Here is a 19,719-nt window from a genome sequence, read left to right as displayed (position 1 = left end):
CATGGCACTGAGGCCTCGTCCCCACGCTGTGTGAATACTTGCAGGGACGATGCCTGCAGCCCTGCCCTGGGCAGCCTGTTCCAATGCCTGAGCACCCCCTGGGGCAGGAATTGTTCCTCAGCTCCATCTAAACCTGCCCTGGTGCAGCTTGAGGCCGTTTCCTCTTGTCCCATCCCTTGTTCCTTGGGAGCAGAGCCCAGCCCCTCCTGGCTCCATCCTCCTCTCAGGCACTTGTAGGGAGCCATCGGGTCCCCCCTGAGCCTTCTCTTCTCCAGACTGAACTCCCCAGGACCCTCAGCCGTTCCCCATCATCCGTGTGCTCCAGGCCCTGCACCAGCTCCATTCCCTTCTCTGGCCCCACTCCAGCACCTCAGTGTCTCTCTTGCAGTGAGGGGCCCAGAGCTGAACACAGGATTCGAGGTGCGGCCTCACCAGTGCCCAGTGCAGGGGCACAATCCCTGTCCTGGCCCTGCTGCTGCACTGGTGCTGGTACAGGCCAGGATGCTGGGGGCTTCCTGGCTGCCTGGGCACAAACTGCTCATGGTCAGCAGCCATCAGCTGGATGCTTTCCCAGTGCTTTCCCACCAGGCAGGTTCCAGCCACTCTTCCCTATGTCCATCCCTTTGTTTTCCCTGTTGTCTCCACAGCCCTGTGTCACTGCCCTTGTGCCCTGTGGGTTGGGGACAGCCGGTTGCCTCTTCAGACAGGTCCTGCCAACGGCCAACCTCCAGCTCCCTCACACTGACCTAATACTTAAGCTTTGTTTGCATGTTTAATTTCTGACCTCTGTAGTTAGCAGCCTGTCATTAGTGGCAGGCGGTGCCATGGGGATGCCTCATGCTCCCCTCACAGTGCCCTGATGCTGCCGGCAGTGTGGCACACTGGTGGCTGGAACCACAGCCATGCCAGCTATCCTTGTCGGGACAGCCTGTCCCCTTCATGTGCATGGTGCCACCACAGCCGTGTCTGTCCCCACAACCTCTGCTCTGCCACATCCACCCGTATGTAGGGTTACCCAAGGCTGATGCTCCAGTGCCTTTGCACTCTTCCTGCAGCGGATGGGATGGGTGGTTGCCGACAGCCTGAGGATGAAGATCAGGCCCTGCTCTCTCCCCAGCCAGCACTGCTGGTGTCCTCTGACGCCTGCGCAGGACTTTCCGGGTCACCCAGTGTGACCTGGGGATTGCACAAGGCCACAGGAGCTGCTGGGCAGCGTCAGCATGAGCCCAGGACGTGCAGCAGAGCACAGCTCCCAGGTGAATGCTGCGCCTCAATTACAGGCTGCAAAAGGCGAGGAAGCCACAGCGTCCTCTGAGAAGCCATCCCAGTGACGAGCTGCCCTTGGAGCTGTCTCATCCCTCCTGGAGATGGAGCCTTATTCCCAAGGTGCATTTGTGCACCTTCAGCTGTACCAACTGTGCCCAGCCACATCTGGCTGATGCCAGTGATGCTCAAAGAGCCCTGGTCCACCCCATCCACTTCCCGCCTTCCCACTTCCACTGACCCTCTGCTTGAACTCTCCAAAACCCCATGTTGGGGGTAGACAGGGAGATGGAGGTGGCTGTGCGGAAGTAGGAATCCTGGCTGGGAGAACATCTCCTTTCCCAGCATCGAGCTCTGTGCTGCTCTGAGCTGGGAGCAACCACATCAGCAGTGCTGAGGGCTCTCTGCACGTGTCCTGTGGGATGCAGGGGTCAGGGCTGCTTCAGGCTGCACATCAACCCCTGGGCTGCTCGGCATACCTTGCCACAGTGGATAACCACCCATGCTGGATGTGTGTGGAACAACCTCGCTGAAACCATCACAGAGATCACCCCTTGTGAGGGAGCTGGAAATGAGCTGGGGTGTGTGTGTGCGGGTTCTTCTTTATAGAAGTGCCAAGGGTGTATCTGTGCAACCCTAATGGAATGTCTCAAGGGGCACCCATGCAGTGGCATACCCCTCTCTGGTGGGATCCTTTAAATCCCAGCCTGAGTGCCTCAGTCCCTCTTTCCCACACTGGGTACTAAGGTTAATGAAATCTCCTTTGCCCCTCTGTGTGGCCAGTGGCACCACTGTCCCAGCACAGCTGCCAGCACAGCACCTCCAGGACCAGGGCTGAATGTCACCATCTCCATCAAAGCCGCCTTTACCAGCTGCTGGTGTCCCAGCCCAGAAGGGCTTTGCCCCCAGTGACAAAGGCACAGTGTTGGTGGGGGCTGGATTTCCCAAGGGCTCGCCTGGTTAACACTGAGTTTTAACTCAATGTTTGCTTTGAGGTCGCTCCCGGCTGCTCCCCATTGTCAGCTGGAGCTGTTCCCATGCGTTCACCGGGCTCCGTGCTTCCAGGCACACAAAGGAGCAGTCACTTAGCATTAGTGGTGGCACAATGCGGCCGTGTCTGCCACCAGCACACACAGGTCTGTGTTTCTCCAGCAAAAGCCCCTCTGCTGAAAGGCCACGAGAGACGAGGCAGCCGTGATGGATGGGAGCAAAGGGGGATCTCTCACAGGGCAGCATGGGCAGGAGCTGGAGCTGTCCCACACCCGGACTGAGGGGCTGCCAAAGGTTGTTCCCATGTGAGGGACATGGAGTCAGGATGGGTTATATGTGTACAAGGGCTGTGCCTCAGCACAGGGAGATCTGTGGAGCAGCCAGCCCCAAAGGGTGGGGTATGGGGTGGGTGTGCATCCCATGGAGATTGGTTATGGGCTGGGAATTATTGGTTCAGACAATGAGGCCCTGCAGTATGAACATAATCCTGAGCATCGCCTCAGAGAGAGGCTGGTGAAGGTTCAAGGGGGAGGAATAGCTGCCAGGAGCGAGCTTTAGAGAAGGGCAGGGATGCTCCATCCCTGGCAGTGTTCAAGGCCAGGTTGGACACAGGGGCTTGGAGCAAGCTGCTCTAGTGGAAGGGGTCCCTGCCTGTGGCAGGGGTTGGAACTGGATGTGCTTCAACGGTTTGGGTTGGAAGGGACCCCATTGTGGGGACCACGCAGCCTGGCCAGAGGGATGGCTGGATCCAAGGGAAGAGCTGTCGCTTAACAGGACATTTCTCCAAGCACAAAGGCAGCAAAGCATCTTGTACTCAACAATGGGGTCACTTCATTTCTCTTTCCTTCATCCTGCAGCCACAGTCCCCGTGCTGAGCTGGCAGTATCCATCCATCCCGAGATGGGTTTTGGTAAATGTTCCTATTTTTATTGACTGAGTGCTGCCTTTGGTGCCTGGGCAATATCTGCCAAATCACTTCCTTCAGCAGATTCCTAAAAATACTGATCTGCAGCTCCGCTTGCCCCTCAGAAGCAGAGCTGCTCTCAAAAGAGGATTTCTTGATCATTACTCAGCTCCTCACTGGGGGCAGGGGTGAACCCTCAGGCACCCCACTTCTGCTCATGCTTGTTTTCCTGGGGGCCCCACATGATGGATGTGGAGGGTGCAGGTGATGTGGGAAATGGCTGTGGCAGGGGCCACAGCCCCAGTGCAGTCTCAGGAGCATGTTTCTGTGCTGGACCCATCATCTCCCCAGGCTGCAGAAGGGGACACCGAGGCAGCACATGCCCTGTCCCCATGGTACAATCTGGCTTGGGGCATTGTCAGGACTCGTGTGTTTTCCAGCCAATCCCAGCTGGAAGGGAGGGCTGGGGTTTTCCTTCCCTTATTTTGACAACAGGGAGCACAGAGCCCTCAGGATGGTGGGATGGGGAGCTCAACCCTTGTCCCTGCTGCCATCGTGTCTGGGCAGATGCTCATCCTTCTCTCAATAACCCAACTGGGTTTCTGATTTGCAACCCCCTGAGTGATCCCAGGTGGTGGTGAAGCTCTACCAGCAAATCCTCCACCCACAGCATCACACTGGCTGTGTAGTCATAAGACCCTGGAAAAATCATTAAACGAACCCAATCTATATATTTAGTGCTCCTTTTATTCAGCCTTTTCTTTCCATGCTGCTCCAGGATGTGTGCTGTTGCAGGGCCAGGGGCTGACCTGCACTTGTTCCTGTTAAAGGCAGCAACCCCTCTGCGATTTCAGCCCTCCAGGAGCCAGGCTTGGAGTTAAAACCCAAACCACAACACAACCAGGCAGCCAAAACCCCAGGGAACATCCCATTTTGGTAGAAGGCCCCAGACCCCCAACCCCAGCAGCCTTTTCTCCTGACACTACAGGGTTTCTGTGCCACGTCCCCCAGGATAAGGCTTGAAGAAGCTTCCTGGTAAAAAGGCAGCCAGAGGGGATGGTGTAGAAAAGTCAGGTCCCATCCTTTGCTGCAGGGGACATTGGAGGTGAAACATTCCCAGGGTGGCATGGCTCATGGCATGGTAGAGACCAGCCACAGGGACTGTGCTGGGTCTACATAGAATCATAGAATCACAAAGTGGTGTGTGTTGAAGGGACCTGAAAGCTCATCCATCCAGTTCCAACCCCTGCCACGGGCAGGGACCCCTTCCACTAGAGCAGCTTGCTCCAAGCCCCTGTGTCCAACCTGGCCTGGGATGGGGCAGCCACAGCTTCTGGTTTGTGTGCTTCCCGAAGGGGCTGGTGTGCGCGCTGGTGTGGGAAGACAAGCGAGGGGAGAATCTAACATTGCTTGGCCATGTTTGGTGGCAGGGCTTGACAATGGGTTCCTCCTGGGGTTCAATAGCTACTCCCAGCCTGCCCCTGTCCCCACGAGGGGGTGCAGGACCCCAGAGTGAGCCCGGGTGAGCTCAGCCCCTGCAGTGCAGGGCTCTGCAGGGCAGCTGCTGCCCCGGCTGTGCTGCTCAATAGGTGCCTTCTTCTCCCTCGAGCATCTGCCAGCTCCCCTCAAAGCCGGATTGTTCCTCCATTACACACACAGTGCTATGGCTTAGCACTGCAGCAACTCCCTCCTGCACTGAACCAACATCCTGGAGGGGCCAGGGTGGGATGGGAGGTGGGACCGGGGCCAGGGAGGTGGGGAGGCATGTGGGAGGCAGCCCCAAGCCAGGGAACCAGAGGGTAGCTCTTTGCCACCAGCTCTAGGAGGGTTTGTGCAGCGCTGGCCTTGCTTATCGCCTGAGGTGGCTGCTTTTGGGCTGCTCCCAGATTCACCGGGTGAGCTGACCCCCTGCTTCATGAAGAGCATGTCTGGGGGCGGGGGGGGGGGGTAAATAAGTGTTGAAGAAGACCGTGGACACTGCAGTTGCCCTCCCAGGCATGAGAACCCCCCATACATCATGGGGCTGGGTGGCTCTGCAGCGGCTGGGTGGGACAAATCCCAATATCTGGTGTCAGAATAAAGCCCCAAGGGCTCACGCCAGGCTCAGGGTCACTCCCGGAAGGGTGTCAGACAGGTCGGAGCCATGATGACCCTGGACCGTGCAGGTCCCTTCACAAAGCCTGCACCATCTGACAGGAAAACAGAGCTCACAGAAGGGGCTGGGGACATGGGCACGAACCCAGCTGGGGTCTGAGGAGCATTCAGCTCATCAAATGGCTGGGCCTAACTTTCTGATCAGCCCGAGGACGAGCAGATCCCGTCCATCCCAGCTGACGGGCATCACCAGCTCCAGCCCTGGCACCCTGCGCAGGCAGGATCAGGGCTTTCGGTGCATCCCGGGCTGAGGGTGACCAAAGCGCATCCGAGAGCACCACCTCCTGGGCACGGCAAAGAGCACCGCGGAGGAAGCTGAAGGGAGAGGGTTTGTTCCGCGGTTTGGGCTGCCTTGGCTACGCCGGCAGCCCGATGGTGGGTCTGCATCCTGCCGGGTGCCTGCCGGGCAGCATGGAGGCACCACGGAGGAAAAGACACTGATTTCCTCATTATGAACTCAAGCCACGAAAGTCTGGGAAAAGATGGATGGACTCCGGGGCACCCAAGACCCTTTAGGAAGTGTCAGACTCCCTGAGCTTGTCCTGTGTTCTGATAGCACAGGACTGGATATGAGTCAGACATAACCTGGTGCTGCCAGCACCATGCAGCACTGGGAAAGTAATTTTGCTTCACTAAGCTGCTTCACCAGCTGGGAATATATCCCTGGGCTGGGGTCAAATATGGGTTTACTCTTTTCCTGCCTTCCCTTCACCTCATTCCCACCAATGCCAACAACTCAGTGTTTGAGCTGGGGCTGAGAAGAGGTGGGAAGAGAATGGAAAAGAGCTGGAGGAGAGGCAGGAGGGGCAGCATCCCCACAACGCTGCAACAGGACCTGCCCGGCAGCTTCACCATGGACACAGCTCTGTGCAGGGAAACCGACCATGGCAGCCATCATCTCTTGGGCATGGCTCTGAGGGACAATGCAGACACGGACACAGCCTTCCCCCTCCCAGCCTTTCCAGCAGCCTCCAGCCACACGGGTGGGCTGTGATGTACAGCAAAGCTCCCTGCGTGCATCCTGGCACCAAGAATAAATCTGGGATCCTCTGACCAGGATCCTGGCCCCAGCTGAGCAAAGGGATGTGGGAGACATCATTGAAAATGTCCCTGTTTCATCAGTTAGGATCTGAACAAGTGCAGCATGGATTTAGTATGAACACAAGGCTGAGATCTGGGCTGGGTCAGCCTGGAGAAGAGAAGGCTCCTCAGAGCAGCTCCAGTGCCTGAAGGGGCTGCAGGAAACCTGGAGAGAGGCTTTGGACGGGTCTGTAGGGACAGGCCAAGGGGAATGGCTTTAACCTGCCAGAGGGGAGACTGAGCTGAGCTCTTAGGCAGAAGCTCTTCCCTGTGAGGGTGCTGAGGCGCTGGCACAGGGTGCCCAGAGAAGCTGTGGCTGCCCCATCCCTGGCAGTGTTGAAGGGCAGGTTGGACACAGGGGCTTGGAGCAAGGTGCTCTAGTGGAAGGTGTCCCTGCCCGTGGCAGGGGGTAGAACTGGATGACCCTTAAGGCCCCTTCAATCCAAACCAGGCTGGGATTCTGTGATATTGAGACCTATGGTGATTATTTGCCTGGCTCATGCATAGATCAAGTTGCTTTAAATGTGCTTTGAAAATAATCATTCACATAATTATATATAATATTATTTGCCTCCACACCTGCTGAGAGTGGAAAGCTTGGGTGAAAGGGCTGTCTCTGCAGCATCCTCTTGTCCTTGCAAAAGGCTGCAAAGCTCTGCCTTAATACCAGCGTGGTCACAGGGAAAGGACCCTGCAGAGAGGGCTGTGTCCTCTTCTGGGTCAGAAGTGTCCTTTGTTCACAGGAAGCCACTGACCCCAGAGGAGGAAAGGTCTCAGCTGTGATTTTTGGACAGCAGCTGAGCCTGGTGCCACCTTCTTGCTTGGACAAAAGGATCCTGGAGCCCTTGACTCTGCCTTGGGTTTGAGAAGGTTGAAATAGTGGCCTTGATCTGCGCTTCTTAAAGCCCAAGAAAAAGATACAGGCGGGATTAGGGCAAAGCAAGTCCCAAGCTTAGCGACAACTCCAAAGCTTAGGGACCTGCTTTGCCCCTGAGCTTGACTTCTTGTTCTTCAGGCTCCTGCAGACTCAGTCCTGGCACTCAGGTAAGATCCTGCTGCATGTGAAAGTGGAGCAAAGGCCCCGAGAAGAGCAATGCCTGGGAAAGAGCGAAACTGCTGACAAAGCCCGGCCTGTGATGTGCCAAAATCCCTTTAATTTTGGCGTGGTCAAAGCAACAAAAGGAAACAGACTCGTTTTTCCAGTGCCTATGTATAGACCCATGAGCTCATAGTTTCCTATAGTGGAGAGCATTCAAAGTATGGGAAACAGGAATTTCCACCCCGCCTCAGTGCCAGCAGAGAGCAAACTGAAGCTGGGAGCTCCTCGGCTGCCCCAGATCTGGTCTCGCTGGCCCAGATGCCTTGTTCAGCACTGGAGATCTTGGTGGATGCAAACAGCCCTGGCACCTCCAGTGGCATCAGGAAGGGACCAAGGATGGGGATGGTGACCCCAGGGGTGACTGCGCAACCTCAGCCCTGGCAGGATCCACCTGGAGAGGTTTCAGCCTCCATTTCAGACTATCCCAAGAAAACCGGGGTAACAAGTGGAGTGATTTAGTTCCCGATCCTCACAGAGGTGTGGAAGGTGTTGATGTGCTCCGGGGCTCCCTCCAGCAAGGGACAGGCTTCCTGGCTGCACAGGTCCCCCCTGCGGCACAAGCCTCCCACCCCGGCTGCTCTCTGCTCTCTTTGCAGCTGCCCCAGTGCATGGGGTGTCCCAGTGGGGCTGCACCCACCTTATTCTCCCAGAAACCAGCCCCGTGTTGTAACCAACCGCTGTGCCCATGAGCCACTGATACTGCTGCCCACGCTGCGCCCTGCCCAGCACCCAGCCACGTGGAAACACCTCTCCTGCCCACGGGGGGACCCAGGAGCCATCTCAGGAGGTGAAAGATGCATCTCCTGCCTGTTACAGAGACCCTGCAGAGCCCTGGGCATCTCTGTGAAGCAGGAGGAGCTCAGGGCTGGGAACGGTTCTGCAGAGCACCTCTGCCCCAAGGCAAGACCTCCCTGTGCGTCCAGGTTTTTCCTGGAGGCTTTCCATGATGGAGATGGGGCATTCAGGCCTCTTAACGGTGCAAATCCTGGTCCTGAGCCAGGAAAACCATGCAGGCAGGAGCCTTGGGGTCACTCTGCTTGTCCTGGGGACCTTCTCTGTATGTGACAAGCAGCACCAAGGGCCACTTGGCCAGACTGACATGGGCTGGCAGCCCTGTGGTCACTGCCTGGGCTGAGGAGGGGTGGCTAGAAAGAGTTGAAATTAAGGCAGGAGCGATCCACCCTGTAAGGCTCTACAGGGAAGTGCTTCTCAGCTTCTTGCTTGGGGGGTCGGCTGAGGGATGGGCAGCACCCTTGAATAGGGGTAAAGCCACAGGGAACCTTCTCTGTGTGGGTTTCCAGCCCTCACATGGCCAAACAGTGACTCAGGAGCCAAGGAGCCACCCATAGCAGCTGAGATGGCCAAGCATGGGGCTCCTGCCTGCCCTGAGCCCCGAGCTCCTGCTGCTGCCTGGACCACCGCTCCCAGAGATGCTGGAACCCCTCAGGGTGGGTGCAAGGCGGTGGTGGCCCCACTGCTGCCTGAGTGCAAGTGTTGGGCAGTGAACCCCCACAGCGGGGCTCTGGTGAATGTTTGACAGTGTAGGATGAGGAGTGGGGGGATGAGCAGGGGGGATGAGGAGGGGAGGGGATGCGGCCAAGGTGTGGGATGGGAGTCGTGGTGAGTGGAGACAAGAAGTACTTGTCAGGAGCCCGGCCCCTGTGCTGGGTGCTGCAGCTCGCGTGCTTTGGGGTCCCGGCATCCCCTTTAGTGCCTGTTTCACTGGGGTTTGACCCCAGGGATGAGCCCAGCTGCACCTTCCCACGGGGGAAAGCAGGCTCCTGTCCCTGCCCTCCGATGCCTGATGCCGGCTCCTCGCCCACTCCCTGGGCAACCAGGCCAGCATTGGGCCTTTAAAACCCGAACGGGTTCCTCCGCATTCACTCCCCGGGAGCTGTCCCTGTCCCTGCTCCAGCCTTTGCGCAACGCAGCCGCACGGAACGCGCAGCCAACACCTCTGCGCTGTGAGTCCCTGTCCCCTGCCCAGAGGTTGCCCTGCTGCTGCGGACAGCGCATGGAGGAGCCCCTGCCCCGGTGCCCTGCAGCAGGTAAGGGGGCTTTGGGGCACAGAGCAGTAGGTGCACGGGGGGAAGGTCTCCTTCTGCAGTGCTTTTGGGGGGGCACTAAGTCCTTCTAAGTCCTTCTTCACTCCTAAACCAGAGTAGGAACCTGGATCTTCCTCCTATTGCATGGGGGGGTGATGGCTCTTTGTCTTTCCCGTGGCCATCCCGGTGCAGGGGGTGGCTCCTGTGCACGAAAAGGGCAGCCAAGGAAGGGATAGCAAACCCTCCAGAACTGGGTTTGAGGATGTCCGCGGGCATGGCCATGTGGAACAAGAGGGGTGCAGGCTTGGTTTGGGTTTGAAAATGCTACCGGGTCTGGAAAAACCTGCAGGTTTAATGAAGCTCCAGTGCCTGACCCGGTCCGAGAGCAGGGAGCTGAGCGGAGAAACCCTCCTCCCCGCTCCTTGCCCTCCTCTCCCGTTCCCCTCTCTGCTCTCCCTTCTCCCCTCTGCCTCCCCTGAAGCCGCTCCTCTCCCTGGGACGTGCCCGGGGCAGGCACGGACCGGGATGCGGACCTGGGGCTCGCAGCGTCCCCCGGTGCCGCGGGGCAGGGCGGGGGCCGGGTGAGCTGCCCGGCTCTGCCCTGCCCGCTCTGAGTAACCGGGACGCGGGAGCCGGGCGCCAGCAGGAGCGAGGGGACGGGGACGGCCTGGCCCCGAGCCTGGGGTACCCCCCACAGCCGGGGGTGGGTGCTTGCTGCCCGCCCGGCCTCCCCATGGGGCCCTGCGCACTGACCTGGCCTCCCCCTGCTCCTTTCTGCATCCGCTGAACGGGAGCATCTCCCTTCCCTTGGCAGGTCTCTTCGTGGGATGGGGGTTCCCACCCCCTGCACGGGGTCACTCGTGGCACGAGCTGGACCTGGTTTATCTGTGCCAGGCACACTCATCCAGACACAGCTCCTTCCAGGGCCTTACACCTTTTTCCATGTACTTTTGCAGCCAGGGATTATTGCCGCCAGTGGCTCTGGAGCTGAGGTCCTCCCGTCTTCTCTCTCTTGCCCTAAGGGTCACACTGAGAGGCTTAATTCTCCTGAGAATGCCCTGCCTTGCTAAGACCATGCCTGCTGGCCATTCACTGCAACTGTTAGGGGCCAGAGGGCAAAGGCAAGAGAGCAGGGAGGAGAGATGAAGAGATCGATCATAGAATCATAGAATGAGTTGGAAAGGAACTTAAGCTCGTCCAGCTCCAACCCCTGCCACGGGCAGGGACCCCTTCCACTAGAGCAGCTTGCTCCAAGCCCCTGTGTCCAACCTGGCCTTGAACACTGCCAGGGATGGGGCAGCCACAGCTTCTCTGGGCACCCTGTGCCAGCGCCTCAGCACCCTCACAGGGAAGAGCTTCTGCCTTAGATCTAACCTGAACTTCCCCTGTTTCAGTTTGAACCCATCACCCCTTGTCCTATCGCTACAGTTCCTGATGAAAAGTCCCTCTCCAGCATCCTTGTAACCCCCTTCAGATACCGATCATGATGGTCCTTGCAACACAGACCCGTATTAACCCATCGCACCTCTTCCTCGCAGCTGGGGAGTGCCTGTGGCTGTCGCAGGGATGTCTGAGACCTCGTCCAGCAAGGAGAGTGCCCCGGCCGAGTGCCCCGTGTGCTATGAGAAGTTCCAGGCGCTGGAGGCCGCGCACCGCAGGCTGAGCTGCGGGCACACCTTCTGCCACGACTGCCTGGTGAAGTGCCTGCTCTGCGCCAAGCTCGACGGCCAGCTCCAGAGCAGCATCATCTGCCCCGTCTGCCGCTACGTCACCTTCCTCAGCAAGAAGAAGCCTCCGTGGCCACCCAAAGCAGGCACCAACCCCCGGACGCTGGAGATACCTCTGTCACCTTCCTCCTTGTCCCATCTGACCAAAACGGAGGCCAGCAACACCTTGGTGGTGCCCAGTCATTTTGTGAAGCCAGTGCAGAGCTTTGACCGGTGCAGCAGCACAGGCAACAGCGCCCTGGATGTGCAGGAGGTCCCGGGAGAGCTGGCGCGGGAAGCCCACATCTTTGTTATCAGCAACCATGGGATGCCACTGGTGGACACAGACTGCGGCTCCCTGGGGAGGAGGAGCAGGGTGGAAACATGGAGCTCGGTGTCATCCAGCTCGGCCCTGGGGGTGAAATGCTGCCAGTCTCCCATCGCGCTCGCCGTCCTCCTCATCCTCACCGTGGCCATGCTGGCAGCTGTGCTCCCCTGGCTACTGCTGGTGAAGAGGGACTCGTAGCAGGGATGGGATCAACCTGGAGACTAGAGGGGTGTCACTGATGCTGGGACAGAGCTAGGGCTGGAACCTGCCCCAAAAGATCCCTGGAGAAAGCCCAGAAGCAGCTTTAGGTGAAGCTCTTTCCTCTGGCCAGGGACTGAATGGACTTGCAGACCTTTCTGCAGATCTTTGGGCACTCACAGTGTCACTGCTGGTTAAAATATGGCAGGACAAACCCTGCTAGTTGGGTTCCTCCAGTGTCAGAGAAGGTCGTGGCTCCTCCTGCACCCTGTGACAGCATCTGCAAGGAGTGAGGGGGCCTTGCCAGTCCCTCCCCTCCATCCCAGCTGCTGGCAGGCTGTGACCAAGCACCCAGAACCCAAGGTCAGCCTCTGAGCAGCAGATCAGGGCTGCCAGGCTGTGGGGCTCTTGGAGGTGCCCAGGCTCCTCAAGCTCTTAGGATCATTTGGTACATGATGCAGCCACCCTGGAGCAGAAACACATGGATGTGAAGCTCTATTGGAGCCTCTGGCTACTGGGAAACAAGGACAGTGAAACCAGAGGACAGAGAGAGTGATCCTGACCCCGTGTGCTCACCGTCCCCACTGCCAGCCAGTGCTCACCTCCACAGTGATGGGAAGGGACGTCAGCTCATCCCACAGGCAGTCCCAGCCTTGCCCTCCATCTTCCTCCCTGAGCTCCCAAGGATCCTGGATGTCATGGGCATCCCTCCTGCCTTGGGGATCCAGGGACAGACAGCAAGGTGAGGGGCAGGGAGCTAAACCAAAGGTCTGGACCGCATAAGGGGCAGATCTGGGATCCCATCCTGCTCTCCTCCCTGTGCCTTGGCAGAGGGAAGTTTCATTGTCTCCGTATCCAGCTCCTGAGGGTTAGCACTGGATGGCTCATTTTCACCTTTGTTGAACAGCTCAGGCACTGTTCTCTCTGGGCCTGGATCCCCCCAGGGGAGTCTCAGCCCCTCACCCCAGGGGCCCTGGTTTGGGAGGGGAGTGGATATCTGAGATGCTCAGTTGAGAATCTGGGATACTCTGTGTTTGCTCTCATTGCAGGGAGCTTGCTTTCAGTGGGAGCTGCTGGTCCCTCCCATGCTGAAGCTGCCCAGTGGTGCTGGGCCCCCTCATCACCCTCTTCCCCACCCCAACAATGTCTGCACCCTCATCTCCACCTTTGCCCTCCTGGCCCAGTTGCTGGCCCTGTGGCTGTCTCTCTTGGCCCTGTCATTCAGGAACGTGCCCTGAGGTCCACGGTGCTCTCATGGGCACCCAAACTGACCAGGAGCAGGAGCAGGATGTCCCTCACCATCACCCATGGGTGCACACTGTTCCCATGCTCCCAGAGAGAGGATCCTGCTGCATGGCTGAGCATCAGGTAGGACAAACACTGCCATCAGTGCCACCGAGGCAGGCCGGGATCAGCCAGAGCATTGCAGGGGGACAAATGGATCCACTTGGGGCTGGGAAGGGTGATCAGGCTGGTGCAGAGAGGGTGATGGAATCCCACCCCTTCCTCTGGGTTACAGCCAGGGCATGGTGCCTGGGCTGCCACTGCCTGCTCTTGGTGCACTCCCCACCCCGTGCCTCAGTTTCCCCACCCACACCCGGGGTGCAATGACACTGACCCCTTCACTGGGACAAGTGCTTGAGACACCGCACTGGAATGGGAAGCCTGTTTCTTAAGAACTGATTATCTGATAATGACACCTCCATACCTTGTATTTAATAATAAACCCGATTATTGGTGTGCCTGGGGAATTAATGCGGGGTTCCAGGGAGCCAGAGGGCTGCTGGGGTGGGAGTGGGGCTCCGGGGGTGGGGCTGGAGGAGCCCACTTTTGGCTGCTGCTGCTGGAGCCCCGGAGAGACTTGGGCAAAGCACTGGTGATGGGGAAGAGCTTCGCTGGCAGCACGGGGCTGAGGGGGCGTTTTGTGCTGTGCTGGGGGAAGCGCAGCGCCAGGGGAGGGGAGCCGGGACTGGGGCTGCTGTCAGCAGCGGCTGCCGGTGCCACGGGCACGGGGCGCTGGGGGGGGGTCCGGGGCATCGCCCCCGCCGGAGACGGGAGGGCGCCTGCCACAGGGTGGCGCTGTGCGGCCGGGAATGCGGCGGGGCTGAGCGTCCGCTGCCCCTGCGGGGGCTGACGGGGTCCAGAGCCCGTTCACACCAGCACGGGTCCGTCTGCTGCTCAGGGCCAGCTCCTCACCCACCCTCCCCAGCTCCTCACCCACCATCCCCAGCTCCTCACCCACCCTCCCCACCCTCCCCAGCTCCTCACCCACCATCCCCAGCTCCTCACCCACCATCCCCAGCTCCTCACCCACCATCCTCAGCTCCTCACCCACCCTCCCCAGCTCCTCACCCACCATCCCCAGCTCCTCACCCACCCTCCCCAGCTCCTCACCCACCCTCCCCAGCTCCTCACCCACCATCCTCAGCTCCTCACCCACCATCCCCAGCTCCTCACCCACCATCCCCAGCTCCTCACCCACCATCCCCAGCTCCTCACCCACCATCCCCAGCTCCTCACCCACCATCCCCAGCTCCTCACCCACCATCCCCAGCTCCTCACCCACCATCCCCAGCTCGTCACCCATCCCCAGCTCGTCACCCACCATCCCCAGCTCCTCACCCACCATCCCCAGCTCCTCACCCACCATCCCCAGCTCCTCACCCACCATCCCCAGCTCCTCACCCACCATCCCCAGCTCCTCACCCACCATCCCCAGCTCCTCACCCACCATCCCCAGCTCCTCACCCACCATCCCCAGCTCCTCACCCACCATCCCCAGCTCCTCACCCACCATCCCCACGTCCTCAGCTCGTCACCCACCCTCCCCAGATCATCACCCACCATCCCCAGCTCCTCACCCACCATCCCCAGCTCCTCACCCACCATCCCCAGCTCCTCACCCACCATCCCCAGCTCGTCACCCACCATCCCCAGCTCCTCACCCACCATCCCCAGCTCCTCACCCACCCTCCCCACGTGCTCAGCTCGTCACCCACCATCCCCACATCCTCTCCAATCCTCCTCACCCCCAAGCAGCAGGACCCATGTTTGGTGTTCCCAGGATTGTCAGTGCCTGATTTTTAGGTCCAAGTCTGCCTGCATCTGGGAAAGATGCTCCCTGCCCCTTCCTGTGCAGAGGAAAAAGTTGCCATCATCCTATTGTTATTAGAACTGACGGCTGGAGCCAGGCCTCTCTGAGCCCTTTTCCACTGACGGCCGTGGGGGCCATGTTTGGATCTCCAGCCATCCAGAGCACCTAGATGCTGTGTGGCTTATCCTCCCACAGGGCATGTGCCCATTAGAGGATACTGGGGCCATTTCCAGCTCAGTGCTTTGGTTTATCATGGTGACCTAATGTCTCAGAGATAACTCATGCCTGTGACTCTCTTGAGCTGTGCATACACCAGGGGCACATTTCCAGTTGGGCAGGAGAGGGTCCCAGGAAACCCTGTCCAGTGCTGCAAGGGGACAGAGGCCGGAGGCTGGCAGGCATTCCCAATGCAGCATTTAACAGGTTCTCCTGCACAACATCCAAGCATTAACCCTGAGTGCTCTTCCACCACTGCCTCCACCCACCACCATGGCATCATTTGACTGCAGGTGATGTCCTGCAGGCAATCAGCACATCCTGCTAACAGCTTTGCAGCACCTGGGGTGCCAGCTCATGTGTCCTCAAGTGTCCTCTGTTATCTCTTTCCCTTCCCTTCCCCTGCCTCAAAGAGCTGGGATGTCTGCAGGCCCCACTATCCTCTAGCTATTGACCTCAGAGCAGCTTCCAGTGTCTGTAGGGGGGCTACAAGGATGCTGGAGAGGGACTCTTCATCAGGGACTGGAGTGATAGGAAAAGGGGTGATGGATTCAAACAGTGATGCTCAGGTTGGAGATAAGGCAGAAGCTCTTCCCTGTGAGGGTGGTGAGTCTGGGATTCTATGATTCTCTTGCCTGGGTTGGTACCCCACCACTGCTCTACCCCTTCTCCCTGTACAAGCTGATCTCCAATGGACTGTCACCCCTCCATCGACCTCCAGCACGGGCAGCACTGCCGGCAGATCCCAGCAGATTCCCTGGCTGGAGAGCACGCACTGACCTTCCCACACTAACAGCTCAGGATCTTTGCATGATGGCAGCAGGGCTGTGAACCCTGAGTAATGGCTTCATAATGCATCATTAGCAAGAGAGGGTGGCATTCTTATGGCACGGAGATGGGAGAAGTGGGAATTGCGCGGGGCCCAGGAGTGCTTACTGGCCAGGCACGTCAGCAGGCTCCATTAGGAACCAGCCTCTGAAAGCCCCAGCTCCATCAGCTGAGATCTCACCATGAATAATTGAGGAGGAGCCTCCTCCAAGCTTCCTCCCCTCCCCTGCACCCAGCCAGGGCTCCTGGAGAGCCATGGTCCATCAGAGGCAGCCCAGTTAGTCCAGTGTGGCCAGAGTGGGACAAGGACAAGAGACGACACCAGCCTAGCTGGCTGTCCCTTAAGCCTGTGTCTCTGCAGCCAAGACCCTTTGAGCTCCATGTCCAGTGCGTGGCAGCCACCTTTTTACATTGTCCTCCTGTGCCAGCACATGGGGCACGGGCATGGGCTGGACTCTTCTTGGCTTTGCACAAGAGTGGGGCTTTCTGAGCCTACAAGGGCATGTGGCAGTGCATGAGCAGTCAGCTAGTGTCCTGCTGCGGGATCAGTGCTGATGGCAGGGGTACATCACTGGGACAGGCGCTCAGCTGAGGGATCATGGGGACAGGAGCCAGCCCCTTGGCAAGAGCAGTGCCACGGAGCAGTGTGTGCCTGGTGCTGGGCTGCTCTGCACTGCCTGGCAGCAGCACCCCGGGACACATCCTGCTCAGCTGGCTCAGGAGGTTTTACACTTCCCTGTGTCATTGTTACAGACCCTTTTGTCAAAACCTCATCAACCTACCATGAATGTCATCAAAAGTCTGCTCTTTCCTACCAGCAACTGCTGGCAAAGACATGGAGATGGAGGCTCTAGGAAGAGCTTCTTTTCCACAGGTCTCGTTTAAAGGATGTCTCATTTCACAACAGCAAATTGAGCTGGGAAAAGCACTTCTCTTGTCTCAAGTGTGACTTCTCTGCTGTCTATGGCCAGTGCCCCGCATGGTTGCCTGTAGCAGACTCGTGACTGGTGCTCCCATTGCTGGGCGCAGCAGGGCTCAGTGAGGCTGAGGTGGGATGAGCCCAGCGGTGCTCCAGGGGTAGTACTGGGCACTCAATTCACTGTGCATAGACAGATCCTGGCATACATGTGCAGGAGCTATTACATGTCCTTTCCACAGCAGAGCTGAAGACAAGCAGGGTTTGCTGCCTACCACCATCAGGGCTGCCTGAGTGAGGGAAAGTCAGGGGTTTAATATGAATCTGTACTGAGAAGCATCTGTGCTTGATAAGAAAGCCTAAGGTTACTTTACTGTAAGGTGCGGAGCCTCCTAGAAAACCCATCCTGCCCCATTAGATTCCTCAAGGGTCAGAGCTGCCTGACACTGGTACAATCCAGGGGGCCATGGGAGCACATCCCTGGGGGGCTGATGACTGCATCTGCTGGAGTGAGCTCTGTTTCCCGGCCAGCCCTGGCTCCTGTCCTCATGGAAGCGTTTGGACCTGAGGTTTTCATTCCTTGGAACTGGTACTGAGAGCAGGCATGGAACAGTGCTGAGCACCAGGGAGCACTTGGGTCAGAGCAGGCATGGAGCAGTGCTGAGCACCAGGGAGCAGCTGGGTCAGAGCAGGCATGGAGCAGTGCTGAGCACCAGGGAGCAGCTGGGTCAGAGCAGGCATGGAGCAGTGCTGAGCACCAGGGAGCACTTGGGTCAGTGGCCGTTCGGGGGAAGCATGCAGCGGCAGCAGCAGCCCCTGGGGCCGGCTCCCTGCAGCCAGGCTCCGGAGCTGCACCACGGGGATGCGGGTGCTGGACAAGGTGGCTGCAGGGCTCAAAGGTGCCTTCCAGCTGAGCAGCAACGAGCTGCTCCCTTCTGCTCCTGCACTGGAGCCCAGCAAGGGCTGGGGCCGGGTTAGCACAGCCCGGTGCGTTAGGGGAGGCTGGGCACGGCGAAGGGTGAAAGGGACCGGCTCATCCCTCCCCTTCCCCGGCTACAGGGATGGGTATCTGCTGCGGCGGGTCCCTTCTCTTCCTCATGCAAAACAAGCGGGATCACGCTTTTCCGTCCATCCGTATCACTGCAAACAGCTCCGCGGCACCAACAGCAGCTGCTGGGTGTGATGATGGGTGAGGCGGTGCAGGGACAAGGTTCAGCCTCTGCCTGGGAGAGGAGAGGAGGTTTGGGCTCAGCTTGGCCACGCGCTGTCTCTGGCTTCTGCTGAGGGCATGGAGGCAGCTGGATGTAAGGGAAGATACACACACTTTGTCTTCCCTCCAGCCCCGCAGCGTGGAGGTCCACGTGGGCTCAGCTGAAGCCTTAAGCCTGATCTGGAAACTCTTCAGCGCATCAGTCTTTGTCAGAAACCCTGCATGGGACAGGGTGGGGTCTCTCCCACCCCAGCAGTCCTTGAGGTCTACGGAGTTCCAGTCACTTGAAGGCTGTGAGGGGATATGGATGAGGTCTCCATCCATGCTGTGGGTAGGAGGGACAGCAGGCGGATGAGTTACTAGGGGTGAGGAGGAACAGGAGGTGGAACAGCTCCTGGAATACCTTCCTGGTCTGATTACTGCTAGTCCAGGATGCTCTGCACCTTTCCCTGTGTCCTGAGCCTCTTCCAAGCTGTTCTTTGTGCAGAGGACATCTTACACCAACAGGACGTGGGATTGGGCCTGACATTCAGGACACTGGGGGACCTGTAGGGTTGGGTGAGAGCTCTCTGCTGTGGCTGGTTTGATGAAGACATTCCTGCATTTACATGGTTTCCAAAAGCATTACATCTATCATACAGCCTAACCGCTGTCAGTGCAGCTCGTCCCTTTTGTATCATCTTTTAGCTGCACCTCTCCAGAGTCTGTCTCCAGGAGCACCAGGGATGCAAGGAGAGGCACAAAAGGTCTGAACTGCTCTAAGGGGCTGGCTGTTGTGGCCAGGGCTCTGCAGCCCAGATCCAGCAGTGGCTGTTTCTGCCCAGCCAAAATATGCCCGTGACCAAGCTCCCCAGCAAACCCAGACCTTGGTTTGTCTCAGCACAGCAGACCCCTGGTCCATCCCTCCGGATTCCCTACATGGGATCACATCTCACCCCAACTGATTCCCTGGCTGGTGCAGGCTTGGCCACGTCCCCACTGCTTGGATGGGCATTGCTTTGATGGCAGAACAGGAGGAAGGGGCAGGCAACAGAACCCTCTGACTGTGCCATGCCTGAGGGTGCTGCATGCCCCAAGCGTGGCTGATACCAGCAGTAGCCCTGGGTGGAGGCAGAATAAACACGTAGCAAAGCAGCGCCTGGCTCTGAGCAAGGAAATGGTCTGAGGGTGAAGTCAGCACTGGCCCAGTGGGCAGTGCTGGAGGGAGCTGCTCATCCCGCTGCATCCCACCCCATCGAGCAGCCCTGGGCACCTCCATGACTGGGCAGCTGCAGTAGTGAGGGCCGGGAGAGTTAAATCCCAGCTGTGGGAGCGCAGCTCACCAGTGGTGCTGGAACCAGCTGGGACCTGGGCTCCATGGCCATGGCAGCACTGCCTGCAGGACCGGGCATCCCGCTCCCTCCACACCAGATGTGCAGGAAGAGCCGAGTGCTGCAGGAGGGTTGTGCAGGATGTACAAACCCTGCTTGTCATCCCCCCCCGAACATGGGTACAGGGTGCTGTGCAGGGCCAGACGTGCAGGAGGAGTCTGCGCTCTCTGGCCTGGATCCCCTGTCAGGCCAAGCAGTGCTGGCTCCTTTTCAAACGCTGCCTCTTGCCTCTGAGCAAGGCTGGCTCTGCCCATGGCTCTGGGGACAGCGGGGTCAGCTCAGAATTCCCTCAGACCCTTTACGTGATAACATTCCTGG

At 58.8% G+C, this 19,719-nt stretch overlaps 1 protein-coding gene across 1 annotated transcript; it reads left to right on the top strand.

The window, feature by feature from the left end:
- Positions 1-11,085: 11,085 nt before the first annotated feature.
- On the top strand, positions 11,086-11,829 carry RNF222 (ring finger protein 222). Its single transcript, XM_057423062.1, has one exon. The coding sequence runs from the start codon at positions 11,102-11,104 to the stop codon at positions 11,765-11,767; it is 666 nt and encodes a 221-aa protein (XP_057279045.1). The 5' UTR covers positions 11,086-11,101; the 3' UTR covers positions 11,768-11,829.
- Positions 11,830-19,719: the final 7,890 nt, after the last annotated feature.

The sequence above is a fragment of the Pezoporus wallicus genome, unplaced genomic scaffold, assembly GCF_028554395.1.
Source record: "Pezoporus wallicus isolate ANWC-B61680 ecotype Strahan unplaced genomic scaffold, APGP_CSIRO_Pwel_v1 contig_8723, whole genome shotgun sequence".
Taxonomy (NCBI): domain Eukaryota; kingdom Metazoa; phylum Chordata; class Aves; order Psittaciformes; family Psittacidae; genus Pezoporus; species Pezoporus wallicus.
Note: the sequence above shows the minus strand (reverse complement) of the source record. Positions and strands in the feature narration are given on the sequence as shown.

Bases quoted from the DNA above. Each gene is read 5' to 3' on its own strand.
- RNF222 (XM_057423062.1), top strand. From the start codon at position 11,102: ATGTCTGAGACCTCGTCCAGCAAGGAGAGTGCCCCGGCCGAGTGCCCC.